Source organism: Heptranchias perlo, chromosome 1 (genome assembly GCF_035084215.1).
Source record: "Heptranchias perlo isolate sHepPer1 chromosome 1, sHepPer1.hap1, whole genome shotgun sequence".
In the NCBI taxonomy this organism is placed as follows: Eukaryota; Metazoa; Chordata; class Chondrichthyes; order Hexanchiformes; family Hexanchidae; genus Heptranchias; species Heptranchias perlo.
The window spans coordinates 167817287-167837632 of record NC_090325.1 but is presented as its reverse complement, the minus strand read 5'-3'; the positions used below and the strand labels follow the sequence as shown (position 1 = coordinate 167837632).

At 42.8% G+C, this 20346-nt stretch overlaps 1 protein-coding gene across 1 annotated transcript in view; it reads right to left on the bottom strand.

Annotated features, from left to right (window-relative positions):
• The window catches only part of fat4 (FAT atypical cadherin 4), a 380125-nt gene extending 360192 nt beyond the window's left edge, over positions 1 to 19933 (bottom strand). Inside the window, exons 1-2 of the mRNA XM_067993487.1 lie at positions 17345 to 19933; positions 8921 to 11809 (exon numbers count right to left, since the gene is read on the bottom strand). Of these exons, the coding sequence (XP_067849588.1) occupies positions 8921 to 11809; positions 17345 to 19555 (5100 nt within the window). The 5' untranslated portion in view covers positions 19556 to 19933. The remainder of the gene's footprint in view (positions 1 to 8920; positions 11810 to 17344) is intronic.
• Positions 19934 to 20346: the final 413 nt, after the last annotated feature.

The following is a 20346-nucleotide window of genomic DNA, read 5'->3' as shown; positions in this document are numbered from 1 at the left end:
GCACTGACTGGAAAACCAGAGCTGAGCTAAAGGTGGGAGAGACTGTGCAGTTGCAGCTCCTCCACCCACAATGAAAATGATAGAAGACTAGGGATGCTCTCCTACTTTTAATTACAGTGCATTTTAGTTTTCAGATTTTTATTTAGTTTATTCTAGGAACAGCTGTGGCTTTTAAGAAAAAATAATTTGCAGAATGTTAATGCTGGAATCGTATCAGTGATTCTACTGCTAATAATTTCATGTCTAAAGCACAGGTCCTGAATTTCCTCATTGTCTTCAGCACTGAAAAGATCGAGGAAATCTGCACCATAGTGCATCACGCACTTGTGCACGTTGTACTCTAAAAGCAAGTTTCCTCGATCTTTTTAACAGTGCAAATTTTATATACCCATCAAAACTCCCCAGGGCTCATTTGCATAGCTGCACTATTCAAGTACATGAAAGTTTCCTGGGTTTACTTCGCTCCTGCAATCGGCATAACTTTACAACCAAAAAACAAAAATGGTCTAACAGCTCCCCCTAGCACTTCACACAAGTGTAAGTGAGGAGTTGGTGATCTGAAGAGAACACCAACTTCACTTACTGATTACAGGCATCTGAGGAACTTTCTTTAACCTCTTCCTTCAAATCTTTAAATCCTTGAAACCTGAACTTCATTTTACTATATTGTTCTCTTCCCAAGAAAAATTTTTTGGACCCCGAGTTACCCCAATCCCAAATCCACATTTTGGGACAAGGAATGGTACTTCCCACTCTATGTCATCATAAGAGAGGAAGAGTTGCAACAGCTGCATATCCAAGCCAGGAGAATCACGCAACATGGCTGAGGACAGCAGCCCACAGGTAAGAACCACCTCAATGCGTGTACAGGTTGCACCAGTCCTATGAGGACCTCTCAGAGGAGCTGTGCATCTGAAGGCTGCACCTCTCCAAAGGTGCCATAGGACATCTCGGTCAACTTCACCTCAAAGATTTGCAGACTCACTCCACTGCTACAACTGTTCTGTCCGTGGCCATTAAAGTGATAGCAGACCTCAAGTTTTATAGCTCTGGGTCCAGGCTGCCACAGGGGATTGGTATGACATTAACAAGGGAGCTATCAGGGTGTGTATCCTGCAGGTGGCTGAATTCATCCACTTTGGCATCACCCCGGGCAGCAGAGACACAGAGCCAAGGACTTCTACATGGTAGCTAAATTCCCCAGGGTACGGGGTCTCACGTTAGCATGCACATGGCACTGAAGGCACTATTGAGCAGCCACAGATGTATGTGAATAGGCAGGGGTTCCATTCCCAGGACGTCCAGCTTGTCTCTCACGCAACCAGCATATTTTATCACCTGCCGCTGCAAGGGGCATCAGGGGAGCAGATTCTGCAGGACGTTTTTATTGACTATTCAACTGCTGTAGCAGCACATCAGCCGTACCTTGTTCTATGCGCCCTTCCAGATGATACTGAAGCAGATCTTGCCAGGAATCCTCACCCGTGTGAAGTCCGAACCTACTGAATGGTGGTCTACTTACTGTAATGTTCATAAGTAACAAATCATGAGACACGTTCCCAGTGTATTTCAAAGGAAACACTTATTTTAAGTGAGGGTTGGGGGTGGAAGCTTGCATGTGAGGATAAAGCTGTCAGTTATGGAAGGTGTAGCAATCATAATGGGAGAGGTGAAGTGTGAGGATGTTAAGAGTTGAGGAAGGTTTTTTGGAGTTGTGCAAGATGTGTGTTAGGAGAGTTGTATGGACCCTTACCCAGAGTAGTGTGATGGGTTAGTATGAGTGTTGCTTTAAGAAAGTGCAGAATGTAATGGCTCCCAAGGTGGGCGGGGAGGAAAGATGCAGATGTGGTGACAGGCTACCCTTGCCTGGCCTCGTGAAGTGTTTTCACTTCTTTCTGTACTGTTGATCAGTCCTGGGTGTGAGGGAGCTGGAAGTCAGTGCCAGCAAGAGCTTCCTGCAGGCAGCACGGCTAATGTTTGTGTCCAGCGTAGTGAAAGAGAGACCCTGGAGTGTGAATGTCCTGTCTTGTACCACTTGGAGGGCTTCATCAGAGCTTATTCTGCCTGCTGTTCTGGCATGGTGCCCTATGGGCACAGCTGGCACCTAAGTGGGCATGGAGAGTGTTCTTAAAGAGCTACGCCACTGTTGCCATAGCAGTTTCCTGAAGGGGGGGGGCGGAATCAGCAACTCACACAGTTACTACACTTGTTACACTAGAGCTGCACCTAAAATATTTAAATTAACTTACCCAAAGAAACTTGTGTGTAACTCCCTCTGCTGGTAAACAGCATAAATTTCTGGCTCAACTATGGTGTAACAAGGGTGTAACATCAAAGAAACTCAGGGCCATAGTCCAACATCTTTCTTTTACATGGCAAAGAAGTATGATATTATTATTGGACCTTCCTTTTTAAAAAATGTTTTATTCTGCCTACTCCTTAAGGTGCTGTGTTTTGTTGAGAGTACAGGTACACATGGCAGCTGTCCCACCCCTGCTTCACCCGATTAACCATTCATCATATAAGAGTCCAGAGAGCGAGTGTCGGCAGGCTATTCCACCATGGAGAGCATAACAGTCAACCCCTACCCTGTTCTTCCCTGATGTCCACATATGTGAGTTTTCCAGTAGGGGTCATTGGATGTAATTAGTAGCAGGTAGAATGTAAACCTGAATGATAGCAGTTTTTTTGGGTGCACTGTCCCAACTTCAGTGCTCACAGCAGGTGTCAAATTCTCAAAATATTGACCGTTTCTGGAATTTCCTGACAACTGGTGTACGTGCCAAGCCAGAAAAAATTCTAATGACTAACGTCTGCTAGGAAGAAAATCTGACCATGTAAACAGAAGCAGCTGACGAATTGGAAAATGCCTAGCTTAATTATTACTTCTTATAATCTTTTTACAAATTATCCAGCCGAACCAAAATTACCCTGCATCCTCACTGTGTTGAAACGAGGAACCACTGCATCATTGCTTACTCTAAAGGGTCAAAATTCTGTGGCTCAGCTCTGCTAGTTGAAGTGTGGCAGAGTGGGTCCTAAGCCCGTTGACTTCCAGGGACACTTAACCATCCCAAATTGCAGAGATGGGGTCCCAAATGGTTGGTGCAGATGCATCTGTGAGCTTAACAGCAGCCCCCGCCCCGAATGTCAAAATGGATCCATGTTGCTCTGGTGTGGCATAGGAAGCTCAGGCAAGGCATTACAGAAACAGGGCAGCAGAAATCTTCAGTTCACAACCTTTTTTCTCAGGCCCTTTCTAGGTCCCTAATGGGTAGAATCCATTGGGCCTAGCAGTAGAGTACTGAGTGAAATTTCCTGGGGAAGCCCAGGAACTCCCCCAGATGTACCTTCTTGAAGTAGGGGAAGCAGACAGAATATCCACCCGCTTCACCACCCACCACCCCCCCAAACCAGAATCCCTTAGCCTTTTCATCACGGAGAATCAGGTTCTATCCATTTTCCATCCGACAGTTACACTAGAGGTACGTTGAGACCCAGGACCAAATTTTGAGCCCTAACTCGTTAATTACTAGCACCTGAAAACTTTGGAATTACTTACCTCTTACAGTCTTCGCTTCTTCTGGCAAGTTTTTAAATCACTAATAGCTCTTGATTTATCTTATCTTCTCTCCTACTCTGTTCAGTGCTGGTGGTATCCTGCACTGTGACCTTGGCCTCGTACTCAAGTTTCTCAGCAAGAACATCTTGAAACTTAAATAATGAATAACCCACCATCTGCCATCTCATAGCATCAGCAAATGAACCAGCCATTAAAGCAAAGAAATTAGTAGATAATTTACTTCTTGTAAATCGGGTCAGTGTCAATTGTGAAAAGGGATGCAAAATATTAGTTTCTTTCTCACCCTTTGCACTGGTGATGCATGCTGTTCCTGGCACATTTTGCTGGACGTTAAACTACAAGACAAAAATAGTTTCTGATGGTCAATAATCTACAAACAATTGTAATACCTGCTCCAATTTTTTTTAGGAAAGACATCCAGCATTTGCAGGAGTTAAAGGAACCCTTTGAAGAGTATATGCTGTTGACAGGCACTACAGGCATATAATCTGTTCCCAAGTCTTTTCCCATATACCTCTTGTATCAGGGCAATTTGCCCTCCGATTTTGCCACCCCCCCGCCCCCCAAAAACACTTTCTCTCTCTGTCTAATCCTCCGTTCATTAGCTCGCTCCCCCTGTAGAATGAAACTTTCTTCTTGTGTAATGTGATACTCAGAACTTGCACCTTACCACCACAAGGTGCTATGTATTGATACGCTAACTAGCCGTGCCACTTTGAACTGATTTTCAAAAGGACAGATAAATGTCGTAGGGTGTGTGTCCCTTTCCTTATATTGCATCTATTCTAGGGGATACAGTTATATCTTCAATATAAAATATTCTCTGATAACTAAGAAGTTGCTAGAACTGGGTTTAATTGTAGACAATGTGGTGGTGAATGTAAAATACAGCTGTCATCATGTCATCCCAATTTCTTTTTGAAGGCACACACCAAGCAATGTAATCTCTGTGCACAAAACAATTTTTCAGAACAAACCAAAAACTCAGACATATAATTTGTCTCAAAGCATGGAGTACTAAGGCTGACTTTAGGTACACTCTCAAATAACATTTGGATAGCACTGCAACTGTGCACGATTTTAACTAGGAGTTTCTGAAGACAGTTTTACATTGTAGTGCCATTGACAGCAAGCGCATGATTCTCCCAGTCAATGGCACTCTGTAAGGAACCCATCCTCTGCAGACCCACCAAACAAGGAGACTCAAATTTTTGTGAGTCTTACAAGCTGCCGTCAGGTTTCCATTTCAAGTGCAGAGTCAAATTCCCTTCTTTTAGCAATGGGAACAGTGGGTCCTCCTAACTCCTAATTGAGGGCAGTGACAGGGAAAAACGTGAATGAGGACAGCAATGCAAGGAGATTTGGGGTCTCTATTTGAGAAATGCTCCTCCAGGGTCTTCTTAATAATGCAAAAGTGCCATGAGACCGTCTCTCAAACAGGAAAGTGGAGACTTTCCTTCTATTCCTCTGTGCTGTCATCTCTCACTTTCATGGGAGTGACTGTCCAGTAAAAACAAAAACAAAGCGCAGTTCCTTCGGCAATGGCTGCCTTGTGTTGCTGCCACCTGGATGGTGCTGTCCATCAAATTGATGTACTATCTCCACTGTACCTTTTTCCTGTTATTTGTACATGAGAAGCTCGGGTAGACCGATCCCCGTTTCCACACCATCTCAATGTTAGTTAAAACCACATTTAGCATTAGTGCCACATATAGTAATATGTTACTATAAATTAAAAGGTCATCACAGCAGAGTATAATCAGTCAAAAACCGTAGGCAATGTACACCTCATAACCCAGACATAAGAGCCTCTTTCACTTTCCAGTTTCAAGAACTTTCACTACCAATTTCCTTCTACAGTACACTCAAGGGATTTGAAATACCAAGGATTTCTGAATAGGAGTTTGTGAATATTGAAATGTCGACCACTAGTAATAAAAACCTTTGGTTTGAAGAAAAGAGCACACTACTGGTAATATTACCCAAGCATAAGCAAACAATCTGCATCTTCAGAGAGAAAAATGTCACACAGACCTTTTATTTATAAAAATCAATATAAATCGCATCTTAGGTTGTCAACAGAATAACCCTGACTGCATTCCTGCACAGCTGTAATCTGTTTATAATGAAGGAGACTAGGGAAAAAAAAGAAGACAAAGGGGTAGAATTTCTGTGGAGTTTCTCCCGATTGTCCATCGTAACTTCAGCAGAAGATCCGCGGAAACCCCAGAGTTACGTCGTTTCTCTGGGGTTTCTGTGGATCTTTTGCCGAAGTTAAGGCAGACGATTGGGGAGAACCGCCTCAGAAATTAATGACAAAATTACTTATTGTTTCTTTTCAATACTGGTAGACTTCCCATAGCAATACTCACAGGTAGTCCAGGAGCTGCTGTTTTTGGTGTTATTGCAATTCTGCTACAACTTAAACATGACAGTAGTTCACCCATTACTGTGACACTGCAAATTTACCGAAGCAATGTATCACATAAAATAAAAATATTGAACACCTTACTGATACTGAAAACTATAAATTCATCTGTAACACTGAGGATAACTTTAACCTAACCCGCTCAGTGGGAAACTGACAGGATCGGAGTGGCTGTCCATTTTACATCCCGTCTGATTTTACTTTCTTTTGACTTCATGAAAAGTAAAATCGGACGTGGTGTAAATCGGGTGGCCGATAAGATCCCGTCAATTCCTGCCGGGCGGGCTAGGTTATAATTGCGCTCACTATTTACTTTGTAATTTTGTTTGTTCTTCCAACCCAGTTAATTGCAATCTAAAAAATTTCTCTGTTGCTCAACCTCTCATGGTGCATTTGCAGTATTTGCATTAGGTGCAAGTACCTTTTTTCTTGTTATCATTCCCTTCTTTTTCTTGGTTATTTACATGATTATGATAGTTCTTTCCCCCCTTACATCCCATGATGGATCTGTAGCTCCTGCTGGGGCTGTTGTTGATGTAGCACTGCCCTAGGAGATTTTTCTTATTACTAGTGACCAGCTCCTGAACAGGTGGTCATTCGCCATGATTCAGGCCTGGCTGACTGACTGATTCCAGTTGCAGTGTCAAAGCCATCGTCAAAATACCTCAAACATTCCCCTCTGGGCCCCGGAAAAATATCAGTCTACTTTAATAAGTTAAAAAGCACTCACTGAAAACAATACAATTAGCTCAGAATATCTATCAAATGGTTTAAATTGTATTAAAATGCTGATAAAAATAAAATCTTTTTGCTTGTGATGTTTTCAGCTGCTCATACCTCATAACTCTTATTTGTAAATGCTCAACCTGATTGCCCCAGTGTTGTCTGTAGTTCCACTGAACCTGAGTTAAAACTACAACTCCAGTGATGAATCGCTCTGTCGCGTACACAGATTTTGTCCATAGCAGCTGGAAGATGAGAAAAAAAGGGGAGGGGGCAGTGCAACATGGGGAGGGGAGAGGAATTAAGTGGTTGGTAAGGAGTTAATAAGTACCAACAATATTTCAAGTTACTATCCATGGCATTCCTCCAACATTAATTAAGATGCAATGTGAGATCCTGGTGAGTACAGTGGGGCTGTCTTGCAACATTAGATGGGTCCCACTGTACTTAATAGGTCATAAAATGTGATCCTTACAGCATCATTTACAAACACAATACCTTCAGAATGTTGTGGCCACCCACCATTTTAATAGTATATGGATCCTGCATGTACAATTCAATTATCATTATTCTTCAGGAAGTAGCAAGAACTACCTTTGTGACAATGAGATAACACCATGTGACAGGAAGTAGCATGACACGGACTTTGGAAAAAGCACTCACGTTTTAACAGTTTTACACTACAGAATAAAAAGTTCTTGCAAACACTTTCTCATCATGTTACTGAGATCATCATGTTTTTTATATTTATATTATATACACACATATATACAGGAATGTTACATCAGTAAAATTCCCTTACCTTAATTATACTACCAAACTTCAGTAATTTTGTTGGAAAATAATGCTCCTGTTATATGATGTGGAGCCACATGGGAAAAAATAGCAGCCATAATGTAAACTAATTAAGTGTGTATTCAAGCTCATAAAGTATTATTAGGAATCAGATGACTGATTCGCTTTTACAGGTTATAATGCCATTCACACCTCTCAAGTACATTTGCCTCATAACACAAATTAATAATTAATAAAGTATGAAGGAAACTTCAGGTCTCTTCCTGTCAAACGTCTGGCACTACTGCTTCTGCTCCGTTGTTTGTTCTTTATCATCAGACATATGTTTCTCTACATTGTGTCACTTATATGACACTTAGCACACATTTCATCAATGTAAATCCCTTTATGATTTCACACTATTTGCTCTGATGTCACATTGTTCTCTCACAACACCACAAACCTGCCATTTGATGTCACAAAGCTACTTCATTGTCTTCATTTGGTGTTCAACAGACCTAAAAGCAACTTATTAATGCATTTAAACTTAGATTCTGCTTACTTTTTTACCCTGTGGTGTAAATAGAATATACAATGGTGGACAGTAGGAAACTGAATTTATGTCGCATGGTGGTGATGACGCCATTGATGATTCACTTGTGGCTTTGTCATTTGTGGGTTAGAAGGTCAACTTGACTTATGGGATAAAATTAGATTCATATTAATTCACTTGACAGTCCCAGTTACCAGTTATTTAGATCACTGTTTCCAGTTTATAGAAACAGAGCACTCACAAGCAAAACAAGAGTTAGGATCCTCCTTTGCTAATTTGTAAACCTTTTGCATCTAGAAAGAAAAAGCTATCTTAAAAAAGATGTAAACCTAATGAAATGAGTGGAAATATTTACTGACAAACAAAATCTTCTGTCATACAGATTGTTAGATTATCCAAAGCATACTATTTAGTTGCAAATACACAATCATGTAAAATTACAGTTTTGTATTGGAAAATTTCATGACTTGAGAGAAAGTGAAATACTGTAATCAGTTTTACAAAAACTTAGTTCTCTTAAAGAGTGAGGGTAGCAAAAAGGAATAATTAATTATAATAAATACTTATATTATTATAAGCTTTAGTTGTAAATCTCTCTCACATAGTTCTGGTCAATGTGTCCCTCCCATTGTTAAAAGGGCAGTCTTACAGTATGAACATATATGCTTTTAAATAAACAAAATGCCTCCTCTGCCATGGTGGTTAAAATGGTATCTATTAGTCCACTTAGTTCAATCTGCAGCAAACCCACCTTCAGTCATTAAGGCAACCAAACATAGGATCATAGAAATTTCAACATAGAAGAAGGCAGTTTGACCCATTATGCCTGTGCATTATAACTTAAATAATATCCACTTACCTCTGCTTTTTGTGTTCTGGGCAAACTAGAAGATTTCTCAACTGCGTAAACATCCACAAGGTACAGATTTGGAGCTCGCTCTCGATCCAGCACAGCAGCTGTTTGGATGATACCACTGTGGTGTCCTATGGTGAAAAGGCGTCCAACAGATTTTCCCCCACAACGAACTGAAACTATGTAATACTCCAGTAATGCTGAAGAACCTCTTGGACTCGCTGCCTCTAAAGAGATCACACTGGTACCCACAGGCTCTCCTTCGCGTAAAATGGTGATGTATTTTGGCTGGGTAAAGACAGGTCCATCTCCACCCTGAAGAATAATAGTCAGCTCAGTGCTGGTCGTTCTTCTCTCTGGTCCAAAGTCTACAGCTGACACAACAAGATTGTATGTGAGTCTGGAAGGAACTAAAGGTGCTATTACTCTAATATCGCCATTATATCGATCCATCATGAAGGTGTCACTATCTCCATTGACTAGTTCATACTCAACTTCTCCATTTGCTCCTTCATCTAGGTCTATAGCCCTGATAGTTGTGAGAGTGGAGCCCATCACAAGAGCACTATCTGCGACTAGAGCATTCTGCGATACAAATACAGGAGCATTATCATTCTGGTCTGTTACTAAGATGGTGACATTCTTTAAAGCGAAACGTCTGAAATCTAGTGGAACTGCCTGATCAATGGCTTTAATAGTAAGTTCAAACAGATTGGAAAATTCACGATCAATCTCTGCATTGGTCCACAGTGTCCCATCTGAGCCACTGATTACAAAATGGTTTCCTCTTGGTATTTGCTGGGCTATGCAATATTGTAACTCTCCATTGATATCAGCATCTGGGTCCCGGGCAGTTACTGTCAGTACAGATGTACCAATAGGAATATTTTCCACAATAGATTTAAAAATATCTCCAGGAGGAAAACTAGGTGGATTATCATTGAAGTCTCTAACATGAATCACTACTGACATTGTTGAGGATCTTGGTGGCCTTCCATTATCTTTTGCTGTTATGTTCAAATGGTAAACAGATTGTGTTTCAAAATCCAGTTTTTTTGCCAGGAAAATGCTACCTGTATTATGACTAATGCTAAATGTTCCATGGTTGTTACTTCCTGTAATGCTGTAATGAATCTCAGCATTGTCTCCTGAATCTGAATCAGTGGCAGTTGCAGATGCTACAAGCTCTCCAACTCTCATATTTTCTAATGCATCAATGTGAATCACAGACTTAGGGAATGAAGGAGTGTTGTCATTTTCATCTAACACGCTAATGATTAAGGTGCATGTGGAACTCAAAGGTACACTCCCCAAGTCCACTGCTAGAAGAGTCAAAGAATAGGAAGCTGTAGCTTCATGATCCAGCTTTCCTACCAATGTCACCTGTCCTGTGGTACTTTGAATCGTAAACTGTTCTTCTTCATTCCCTTCAATTATATAATAATGCACCAAAGCATTATTTCCCTCATCAACATCTGAAGCACTGACACGAAGTAATTGTGTCAAGTTTCCTGCTGATTCAGATATTGTGGCCTGGTATAGGTCTTTAGTGAATCTAGGTACATTATCATTGGTATCCTGGATATATATCTGTACAGTAGCATGGTCCTGGAGAGGTTTTGGCAACCCTTGGTCTGATGCAATTACTGTAAAGCTGAAAACTGCAGCACCTCTTTGCATCATTAGAGCCTCTCTGTCAAATTGATGCATACTGGTGATTTCCCCAATGACTGCATTCAGCTCAAAATCAGGCTGGGGTGTTTCAAATGTATACTTCACTTCACCATTAAATCCAAAATCTTTGTCCACGGCATTGACATGACCAACTGTTGAACCAGCTTTTTGCGCCTCTTCAAAGTAAAATACATAATTTGTGCTGTTAAATAAAGGTCTGTTGTCATTTACATCTTCTAGTAATATTGTCACATTCACAGTTGCACTCAGAGGCTCAACTGCTCTGTCTGCAGCAACAACCATCAGGACATAATGGCTTTGAGTTTCTCGATCCAATTCCGCCTTAATGTATAACTGCCCGTCAGGAAAAATACCAAACTTCTTCTCTCTGTTTCCTTGTGCAATGTCATAGGTGATCTCCCCATTCACTCCTGAATCTTTGTCAGAAGCCTGTACTTTGAAGAACCTAGAGTTCACAGGTTCCGCCTCCGAAATTGTGACCTCATATGAAAGCTGGTCAAATACAGGTGGGTTATCATTCACATCATGCACGTAGACAGTCAAGATTAAGCTAGATGTACGCTGAGGAACACCCATGTCAGATGCTACTACCTCCACCTGGTATGAACCTGCATTTATGTCAAGAGGTCCATTTAAAGTTACTATTCCAGTTTTCTCATCAATGTGGAAGAGATCTTTAGGATTCTGTCGCAAGGAGTATGAAACCATACCATTGATGCCTTCATCGGGATCCTTCACTTTAGCCTGGAAAATTGTGTGTCCCGAACCCCAATTTTCAACTGCATTAATATTTTCAACTGCATGAGGGAAACGTGGAGAATTATCATTCAGATCCTTGACAGTGATATTGACCAAAGTCTCCCCAGTCACAGTGCCGCCACTTGCCACAACTTTTAACTGATAAAATGCGTGTTCTTCTCTGTCTATGGTGCTGGCAGTATTAATTTGACCTGTCGATCCACCAATGGTAAACATGCCCCTTTGGTCTCCTGAAGTGATAAGGTAAGTGATGTTGGTATTAAGATCAAGTGTAGATGCAGTTACGGTGCCAACAAGAGAACCCATGGCAATGTTTTCAAAAAGAACAAAACTATAGCTGCTCTGGCTGAATGATGGAGGATTGTCCTGTGTGTCGATAACCGTGATGGTTACAATAGCTGGACTCTGGGAGCGGAGATTTCCACCATCAGTGGCAACTACCTGCAACCAAAAATTACACACAAAAAAATTTAAACTGACAAGCATTTATTGTGATTCACCACTGAATGAAAAAGATTAATAAGTAAGAAAGGATTTTCTAATTGATAGATTTGTAACTAGTAAGAAAAAACTAAGAATTCTATTTGAGATAATCAAACAATTATTTTTGATTAGAAGAAAAAAGAAATGTGTAAAACAAAACTGATGACTGGAGTTTGTAAAGTAATCTATTTCATGGATTATCTGACGTGGCATCAAGTCTGCCACTCCACTACATTGCATCAGGATTTCCTAGAGATCTCTAATGCACATAACTGGGCTTGCGCCTGCAGTAATGAAATGAGATACAAGGGACAGTCCTAACCCTTCTGAGGCCTGCAGTCATATTCCTGCTTCAGTGCTTAATGATTCTAGTCGATCTCGTCGATCTAATTGAAAGTGGATTTTGTCAGCTACAGTGCGTTTTGCCAGAGACGAGTAGGAAACAGGATTGTGCATCAATTCTCTCCAATCGCAGCCTTGTCACTGCAGAAAGTGTCAAAGTGTCCCATCAGTCTGGGCTGGATTTCAACCCAGGTGCCAAAGATGAAAGACCAGAACCTAACCCAATGTACCACCGAGTTTCCCCAGGCTTATTTTTTAATTGATAGTCACACTCCCTCTTTGTAAGGGATTTTTTTCCTCTTCCCCCATTCTTGTGTCTACTTGCACCATAATTAACTGGCGGCATTGTTTAGTTGTGCAAAAATAATAATGTCATCAGATAATCTATAATCAGATTACCTTATATATTCTAATCATCGACCATGTTTGAACACATTTCTTGCTCCCTCTGAACAGACGATTTTTTAAAAAATCTGCTGCCAAAGGAACCTGCATCAATGCTAGTCTGAAGCTACCAGCCATGAGAAGACCGAGCAGAGCAGCATGAAAGAGATGAAAGTGACTCTTCTTCCAAATGAGAAATACCTGGCCTTTCTCTGACACTTCCCTGCGGTGACAACAACAACTTGCATTTATATATGATGTGGAGATGCCGGTGATGGACTGGGGTTGACAAATGTAAACAATCTTACAACACCAAGTTATAGTCCAACAATTTTATTTGAAAATCACAAGCTTTCGGAGGCTTCCTCCTTCATCAGGTGAATGTCAGGAAATCCAGGATTTCCTGACATTCACCTGACGAAGGACGAAGCCTCCGAAAGCTTGTGATTTTCAAATAAAATTGTTGGACTATAACTTGGTGTTGTAAGATTGTTTACATTTGCATTTATATAGTGCCTTTAACATAGTAAACCGTCCCATGGTGCTTCACACGAGCGTAATCAGACAAAAACTGACACAGAGCCAAAGAAGGAGATATTAGGATGGGTGATTAAAAGCTTGGTCAAAGAGGTATGTTTTAAGCAGCTTCTTTAAACAGGAGAGAGAGGTGGAGAAACACATAGGTTTAGGGAGGAAATTCCAAAACTTAGGGTCTGGACAGCTGAAGGCACGGCCGCCAATGGTGGTGTGAAGTGGGAAATGGACGAGAGGCCAGAGTTGGAGCAACACAGAGCTCTTGGAGGGTTGTAGGGCTGAAGAAGGTTACCGAGATAGGGATAGGCGATGCCATGGAATTTCAAAATCAAGGCATTGGCGGACCGGGAGCCAACGTAGGTCAGCAAGCACAGGGGTGATGAGTGAACGGAACTTGGTGTGGGTTAGGATACAGGTAGTTGAGTTTTGTATGAGCTCAAGATTATGGAGGGTGGAAGATTGGAGGCCAGCTAGGAGAGTATTGGAATAGTCGATTGTGGAGGTAACAAAAGCACGGATCAGGGTTTCAGCAGCAGATAAGCTGAGGTTGGGGAGATTTGAGGCACAAACCTGTTGTCTACTCATCTGTGGCAAAGTGCAGTGGAGCTGAGAAAATCCAATTTCAACAAGGTTGAGGGGACTCATTAAGCAGTGAAAAAACTATTTGTTTCCATGCCATCTTTCCTGCAATTATAGCGACAACTTTAATTTTATATATATATATATATATATATATATATATATAAAACTGTCATTCAATATTGTATTGTCTGCCATTCTTTGTTGAGGAAAAGTGTGTAAAATTGGAAGCCATAAAGATGAAAATAATAATTACACATTACTACTAATAATAATGGGGTCAAAATTACTTTTTAAACAAAAAGACAGCAAAGACATGCATGAGAGGGGTGAAAGGGAGACGAATACATGCTCAGAGACCTGAATATAACGCAATCTTTAATTACCACAAACAATCTGATTATTTTGAGATTCTGAACAACTCTGTATGCACAATTTGAACCACAGAAGCATGCATAACATTACAGTGACTTTAGTGTACATGTTTACTTCACCCATGTTAGAACACAGGATAGGAAAGCGTCAGTCCAACCCTGCCTAATATTACAATGGACTGGGGGAGCTCAAGGCCATATCTACCCCCAACCACGTGGCCTCACAAACTGTTGACTATAGATTTTCCAGACAAGTTAGACAAGTATAATTAATGACTAATTTCAATTGTTTTTAAAACAAAAAAACAATGTTCTTGATATAATTTATTCACTCAGTTGGCATGTTTCCTAAAAACAAATCGACATACAGTCTACTTTGTATGCACACTGACTTTTTCACTAAAATAAGTGAAAACCAGAATATCACCTCCATTCTTAAACAGTGGGAAATCTTATGAATATTGATGAGGCCTATGCAGAATAAGAGTTTGAAATTGTACTGTGATATTAAGAAGGACTGTATTAATGCATTTGTATGAAATTTCTATAACCGCTATTTCAATAAACATGTTCCCCACTAAAGTGGCAGACAAAGGAATTTCATACCAACATGCTAAGCATTCAAAAGGTGATATCGCAGAGTATAATTTCAAGGTTCAGGAGCTGAAATCTTCTAACACTATTCAGCTGTTACGCTCTTAGCAATAAAAGTATAAAGAAAATCAGGCAGCTTATACTTATCATTTATGATGTCACCACTCCATGCAATATAGAAAATGAATACCATCTAGTAATATTGATTTATCTTCAAATAGTACTCTAATATTGAGATTGATAAGCTGGAATATATTTACATGTTACTAGGAAAGTGAAAAAACCCAGTCAGTTAACCTTTCTTATGGGAATTTGGATTATGAATTGAATCAGTGCATAAATCAACTACTCAATAGAAAACATGTATAGACTTGTGACTTGTACATTGGATTTCATGATATTTGCACTTTTGTTTTGCTATTCAAAATATTTTGTGTACTGCATTTTAAGTGTATCTTTACAGTCATATGACAGAGTTAATTATTTGCTTTGCTCTTATATCTTTGAGATTTTACATGAATTCAGAATATTTGCTACAAAAAAATCTGCACTATCTAAGGAAAATGTAAGATACAGGTGATGCTGATTATAAACATTTATTTTTTGAAGGCATGAAATCTCTGTTTTATTTCCTTTACTCCCTATGTAGATCTCTTTGGACCATGCCACTTCCTGCAGCCAAAGGGGGAAACCTACTCCAGGGTCTCCTTCAATGTCATTCTTAGCTAGATGTTGGGAGCTGTGCAACAATGGCTTGGCAACATCCTTTCAGTCTCCTTATGAGAAAGTGCCTGATTTCAGCTCTGTGCTTCCACGCAGCATTGCAGATTAATGCAGGAATTCAGCAAAGTACAAGGAATCAGACCTATGTTCTTTCCATTCCATAGTACATTGATAGTCTAAAATAATGTTCCCCCTTCTGGAAATAAATATTTATAAACACAATACTGCAACTGGACTAGATGAAACACTAACTGTTAAATTTGTGAAAGTTAAGAATTTGTTTAACAGGACTGCTTAGCCACTTGACTCTACGATGCAGAACCCTGCTTTCCAGAGATAAAGGAATATCAAGACTGGTGTATCATAATTGGATTCTGATGTAGATTCAGTATGGTGTGAAAATAAATCACAATCCTATTTAAGATTTTTGTGCGTGAAAAAGAATTATCATCTCCCAGTGACTCATTGAGAAAGTTACTGAGTTATGCAAATTGCTTGGTCCCTAGTCTGTGCTGAATTGGCTAATCTCAGCTGGGCAACAGTTGGCGGACTACAATTGGACACAGTATCTCTCAACAATTAAGTGGGAAAATTGGCCATTTGGATGAGGTACCAGAGGGCCACCACTATCTGTAGAATTGCACCCTAGAAAGGAGGAGGTAGGGAGGGACAAGCAGGGAGGGAAAACATCACAGTAAATGAAGTCTTAACCAGTGAGAGTGGTCAAAATGCTATTAATTTATCAACCATCTGAATTCCTTTAAGTATTTGATGCAGAAAATGCAATTAGGCAAAACTTTAATTTGGCATTTAAAAGTTATGAGAGATGGGACAAGGCAGTGTTGTACATGGGAGCATGCTGCCAGAGAATGGAGGGTTGCAGGTTTACTTTGTACCCTTTTTAGCTCCCAATCTTGTTCATTCTACATGAAAGATGCTGAATGGAGACTTTGCATCTCCCTGCAAAAGGGATGGAAATATCAGACGAGTCACCACCAGGCCGCCCTTGCATATTTCCTGGCAACTGGCCAATATCAGCACTGGTGGTGGTCTGTAAGCAGACTATCAGCTGACCCTCTCAGATACATGGTCCTAGGTCATCACCGAGGGGAGAAACTGTAGGCAAAATTAAGGTGTGCACCACAAAAAAAGAAATGTGTGTCATTTTGATGATGTTGACTTTCTTTCAATGTGCAATTTTTTTCATTAATAAGCTGCTTAATGCTCTTTTGGCTGAGTGCTTTGTTGGACTAAAATAGTTTCTCACAGGCTGCTAGGATCTATGATTCTTCACATGAGCTCATTATCTCAGCCAGACAAGATACTTCACTAGAGGGAGCGAGTGAATATCAGGTGAACTAGCCATTGCAGCTCTTGGGAGATTTGTGGAAGCCCACATATGAGTGGTACAGGCCTTTGATCAAAATGCATTACAAGCAAGACAGCAAGGAAAGTACAATTTCTCCAAAAATAAGATTAACACAGAAGTCATCTCTGAATTACCAAGATCCTTCTTCCTGATTGTCCTCCATCCTCAACTTTATCAGTTTTATCTCTGAGTGAAGCAGTTTCTGGCACAGCGTGTAACATTCTGTGAAAATTTTAATGCATGATTCAGGCCAATCTCCAGGGAAAATTATGAAAAAGTGTTCTGCATATGCTCAAAAACATACCTTGAATATGTGTTTGGAGCTTTTCCAAAAGTTGTGGGGGGAGGGACAACAGCTGTGGTAGTGTGTCCCTGAAACAGGACTTTTAAAGTTGGGATGTCTGTTAACACCAGCCTTGGGGGAATCTCAGCTCACACTGACCCTGGTGCTATATATATATATATATATATCTTTTCACTTTACAGAAGTTTGTACAATCAGACTGGTGACTATTAAGTCGATTATATTGCTGCACTTTTATACTGCGTGCTTATTTTTTTTAAAATCAAAACCTATTTTTACAAATGATCTACCTGTAGTTGGTAAGCTGTCTTCTCCTCTCGGTCCAGTGAGAGCCGGGTAGAGATGACCCCTGTGTTCCAGTTGATCTGGAACCGGAGGGTGTCCCCCGCTGTGATGGAGTACCTGACGGTCCCATTTCTCCCCAAATCCGGATCGGCGGCAGAAACGGTGGTGATGTAGGTCCCGGGGGGCTCGTTTTCTTTAATGTTTGCAAAGTACTGCACGGGGTAGAAAGTGGGGCTGTTGTCATTGATGTCCTTCAGGGTGACATTCACCTCGGCCACGGAGGAGAGCGGGGGACTGCCTTTATCCCGAGCCTGAATGAACAAGGTGTAAGCCGCCTGCTCCTCCCTGTCCAGCTCGGTGACACACGTTAAGCGGCCAGAGACAGGGTCCAAACGGAAGAGATCGTGGTAATGGAGGGGGGTCTCCGGGTCGAGGAGGAAACGGACGGTGCCGTTGGCCCCTAAATCCTTATCGACGGCTGTGAAGATGGTCAACTGGGTCCCGGGTGGGGAGTTCTCGGGGATGGAGATCCGGTAAGAGCCGTGGGTGAAGGTTGGCGCCTGGTCGTTGACATCGATGATGTTTATGATGAGTGTGGTGTAGGAGGTTTTGGGGTGGACCCCCTGGTCCTTGGCGCTGATGTTGAGGATGACCTGGGACGCCGTCTCCCTGTCGAGGACGGCGGCGCTGGTGATGAGCCCGCTGCCCTCGCTGATGTTGAACCAGCCCAGGCGGTTACCCGACACGGTGGAGTACCGGAGCTTGGCGTTGAGCCCCGAGTCCCCGTCGGTGGCCGAGATGCCTCTGATGTAGCTCCCGACCGGCACGTCCTCGCCGATATCCACCCGGTAGGTCGACCTCTCGAACACCGGGGCGTGATCGTTGATGTCGTTGACGAAGATGACCAGGCTGGCCAGCGAGGACCTGGCCAGGGGCAGCCCGTGGTCGGACACCGAGACGGTCAGGTTGTAAGACGGGATGCGCTCCCGGTCCAAGGAGCTGGCCACCTTGATCAGGCTGAGACCCGGCACCGGCGACTGCTGCACGTCGAAGTGCCTCTGCTCGTTCCCCCCCAGGATGGAGACCGAGATGTTGCCGTTGGCCGAGGAATCGGCGTCGCTGACCGTCAGCAGGGCCACCACGGTGCCGATGGCGGCGTTTTCATCCACCGCCGCGAACTTGGAGGTGGCCGGGAAGTACCTGAACTTCACCACCGGCTCGTTGTCGTTGACGTCCAGCAGTTTGACCGTGGCCTCGGTGCGCCCGGTCAGGGAGGGGCTGCCGCGGTCACTGGCTCGGATCACCAGCGAATACTCCTTCTTGGTTTCGTAGTTTAGGCTCTCCCTGACGGTGACCATGCCGGTGTGGGGCTCGATCTGGAATGGGGTCCCTTCGTCCAAGGAGTACACGACGTCTCCATTGGTGCCGTCGTCCAGGTCGGTGGCCGTGACTTGCAGGACACTCGAGCCGGTGGCCACGTTCTCATAAACACTGGTCTGGTAGTGAGATTGGGAGAAGCTCGGAGAGTTGTCATTGGTATCCTGCACGGTGACATTGACCTGCAGGTACCCGAATTTCTTGGGCACCCCTCGGTCTTCCACTTCCACTACCAGCTGATAGAAAGGTGCAGACTCTCTGTCCAGCCCGCCGGTTGATACAAGGTGCAAGAAGGCTCCTTCCCCGCTCGGATTGACTGTAATATCCAAACGGAATTTCCCTTCTTCGTTCCCTTGTATAATCCGGTAGGACCGGTGATCAACTCCGTTGGACCCTATATCTGCATCGGTGGCCGTGTCCAGGATCACCTGCCTGCCGCCACTGGCGTCCTCCTTAAAGGTCACCACGATGGTAGGCTCGGGGAAAACGGGCGTGTTGTCGTTGATGTCCAGGACGATGATTCGGACCTCGGTGGGGTAGGTGGGCTGACTGGACAGCACCACGATGTTTATCACGTCGCTGGGCAGACTTTCGCGATCGATCACCGAGGTGGTGGAGATGACACCTGTGGTGGCGTTGATCGCGAACAAAGCGTGGTTCTCGCTGAAACGGTAGGTGAAGTCCGGCTTGGTGAGTATGGTGCCCACCAGGGTATCGGACGGCTGCTCCTCCTCGATTTGAAACACTTGGCGGAGTTGGTTGGATGCGGCATCCCAGCAAAAGCTCAAAAACACCAGCAAAACGGCGAGAAAGTTGCAGCCTCTACCTAACGGTACCATGGTAAGAGAGTGTTCTTAGCCCACCTTTCCAGCAAAATATACCTTTTCCAAAATGCATCAAATCTGAGTGAAGCCTGGGGGAAATTCCAGCAAAGGTACCGTTAGGTTGTCTTGTGAAAAGCACCGAGTGCACGAATTCTTTTTTAAAAATACGAATTTGTTTTTCTTCCACCGCTTCTCTTCATAAAGCTTTTCAAAGCTGCTTTTTGGCGTTTTCATAAAGTTTCTGTAAACTTTTTGATACAATCCAACTTTTTAAAAATAGTTTTTCTCCCCCTCCCCCCTGTTATGTTTTAACTCGCAGCTTGCAGTGGGAGAGGGTGCTCGTGTACAGTTTCAGCGCACTGCCGCTTTTGCTCTGGCACCAGTAAAGACATGACTCGCTTTGGTCATTCCCCGGGAACTTGCTTTCTCGCACTCTCTCCCAACGCAACCAAACTCCAGAGCACAGGAAGACTCCGCCCGGCCCCCAGCTAACCACCACCGCGCGTCTCATTGGTCCGCACTCGCGTCCCGCCGCGCCCCCTCTCCCCCAAAAAAGAGTTCGCCCCCCTGTGGTCAATGCCCCTGTCAGTCACAATGAGTGGCGGCTGGTTCCTCCCCCCCCCCCCCAGGGAAGGTAGGTTGAGCCGACATGTGAGGTGAGGGGTAAAAATGAGGAGGAAGGGGGCGTAGCTGATGGGGGTCGTGTGCTTGGAACCGTTAGCTGGTTACAGGAATAACTCCAGGGATTTGCGGCTCTGGCTTGTGTGGCAATGGACTGTACGCGACGTGTTTAAGTTCAGGGCTTG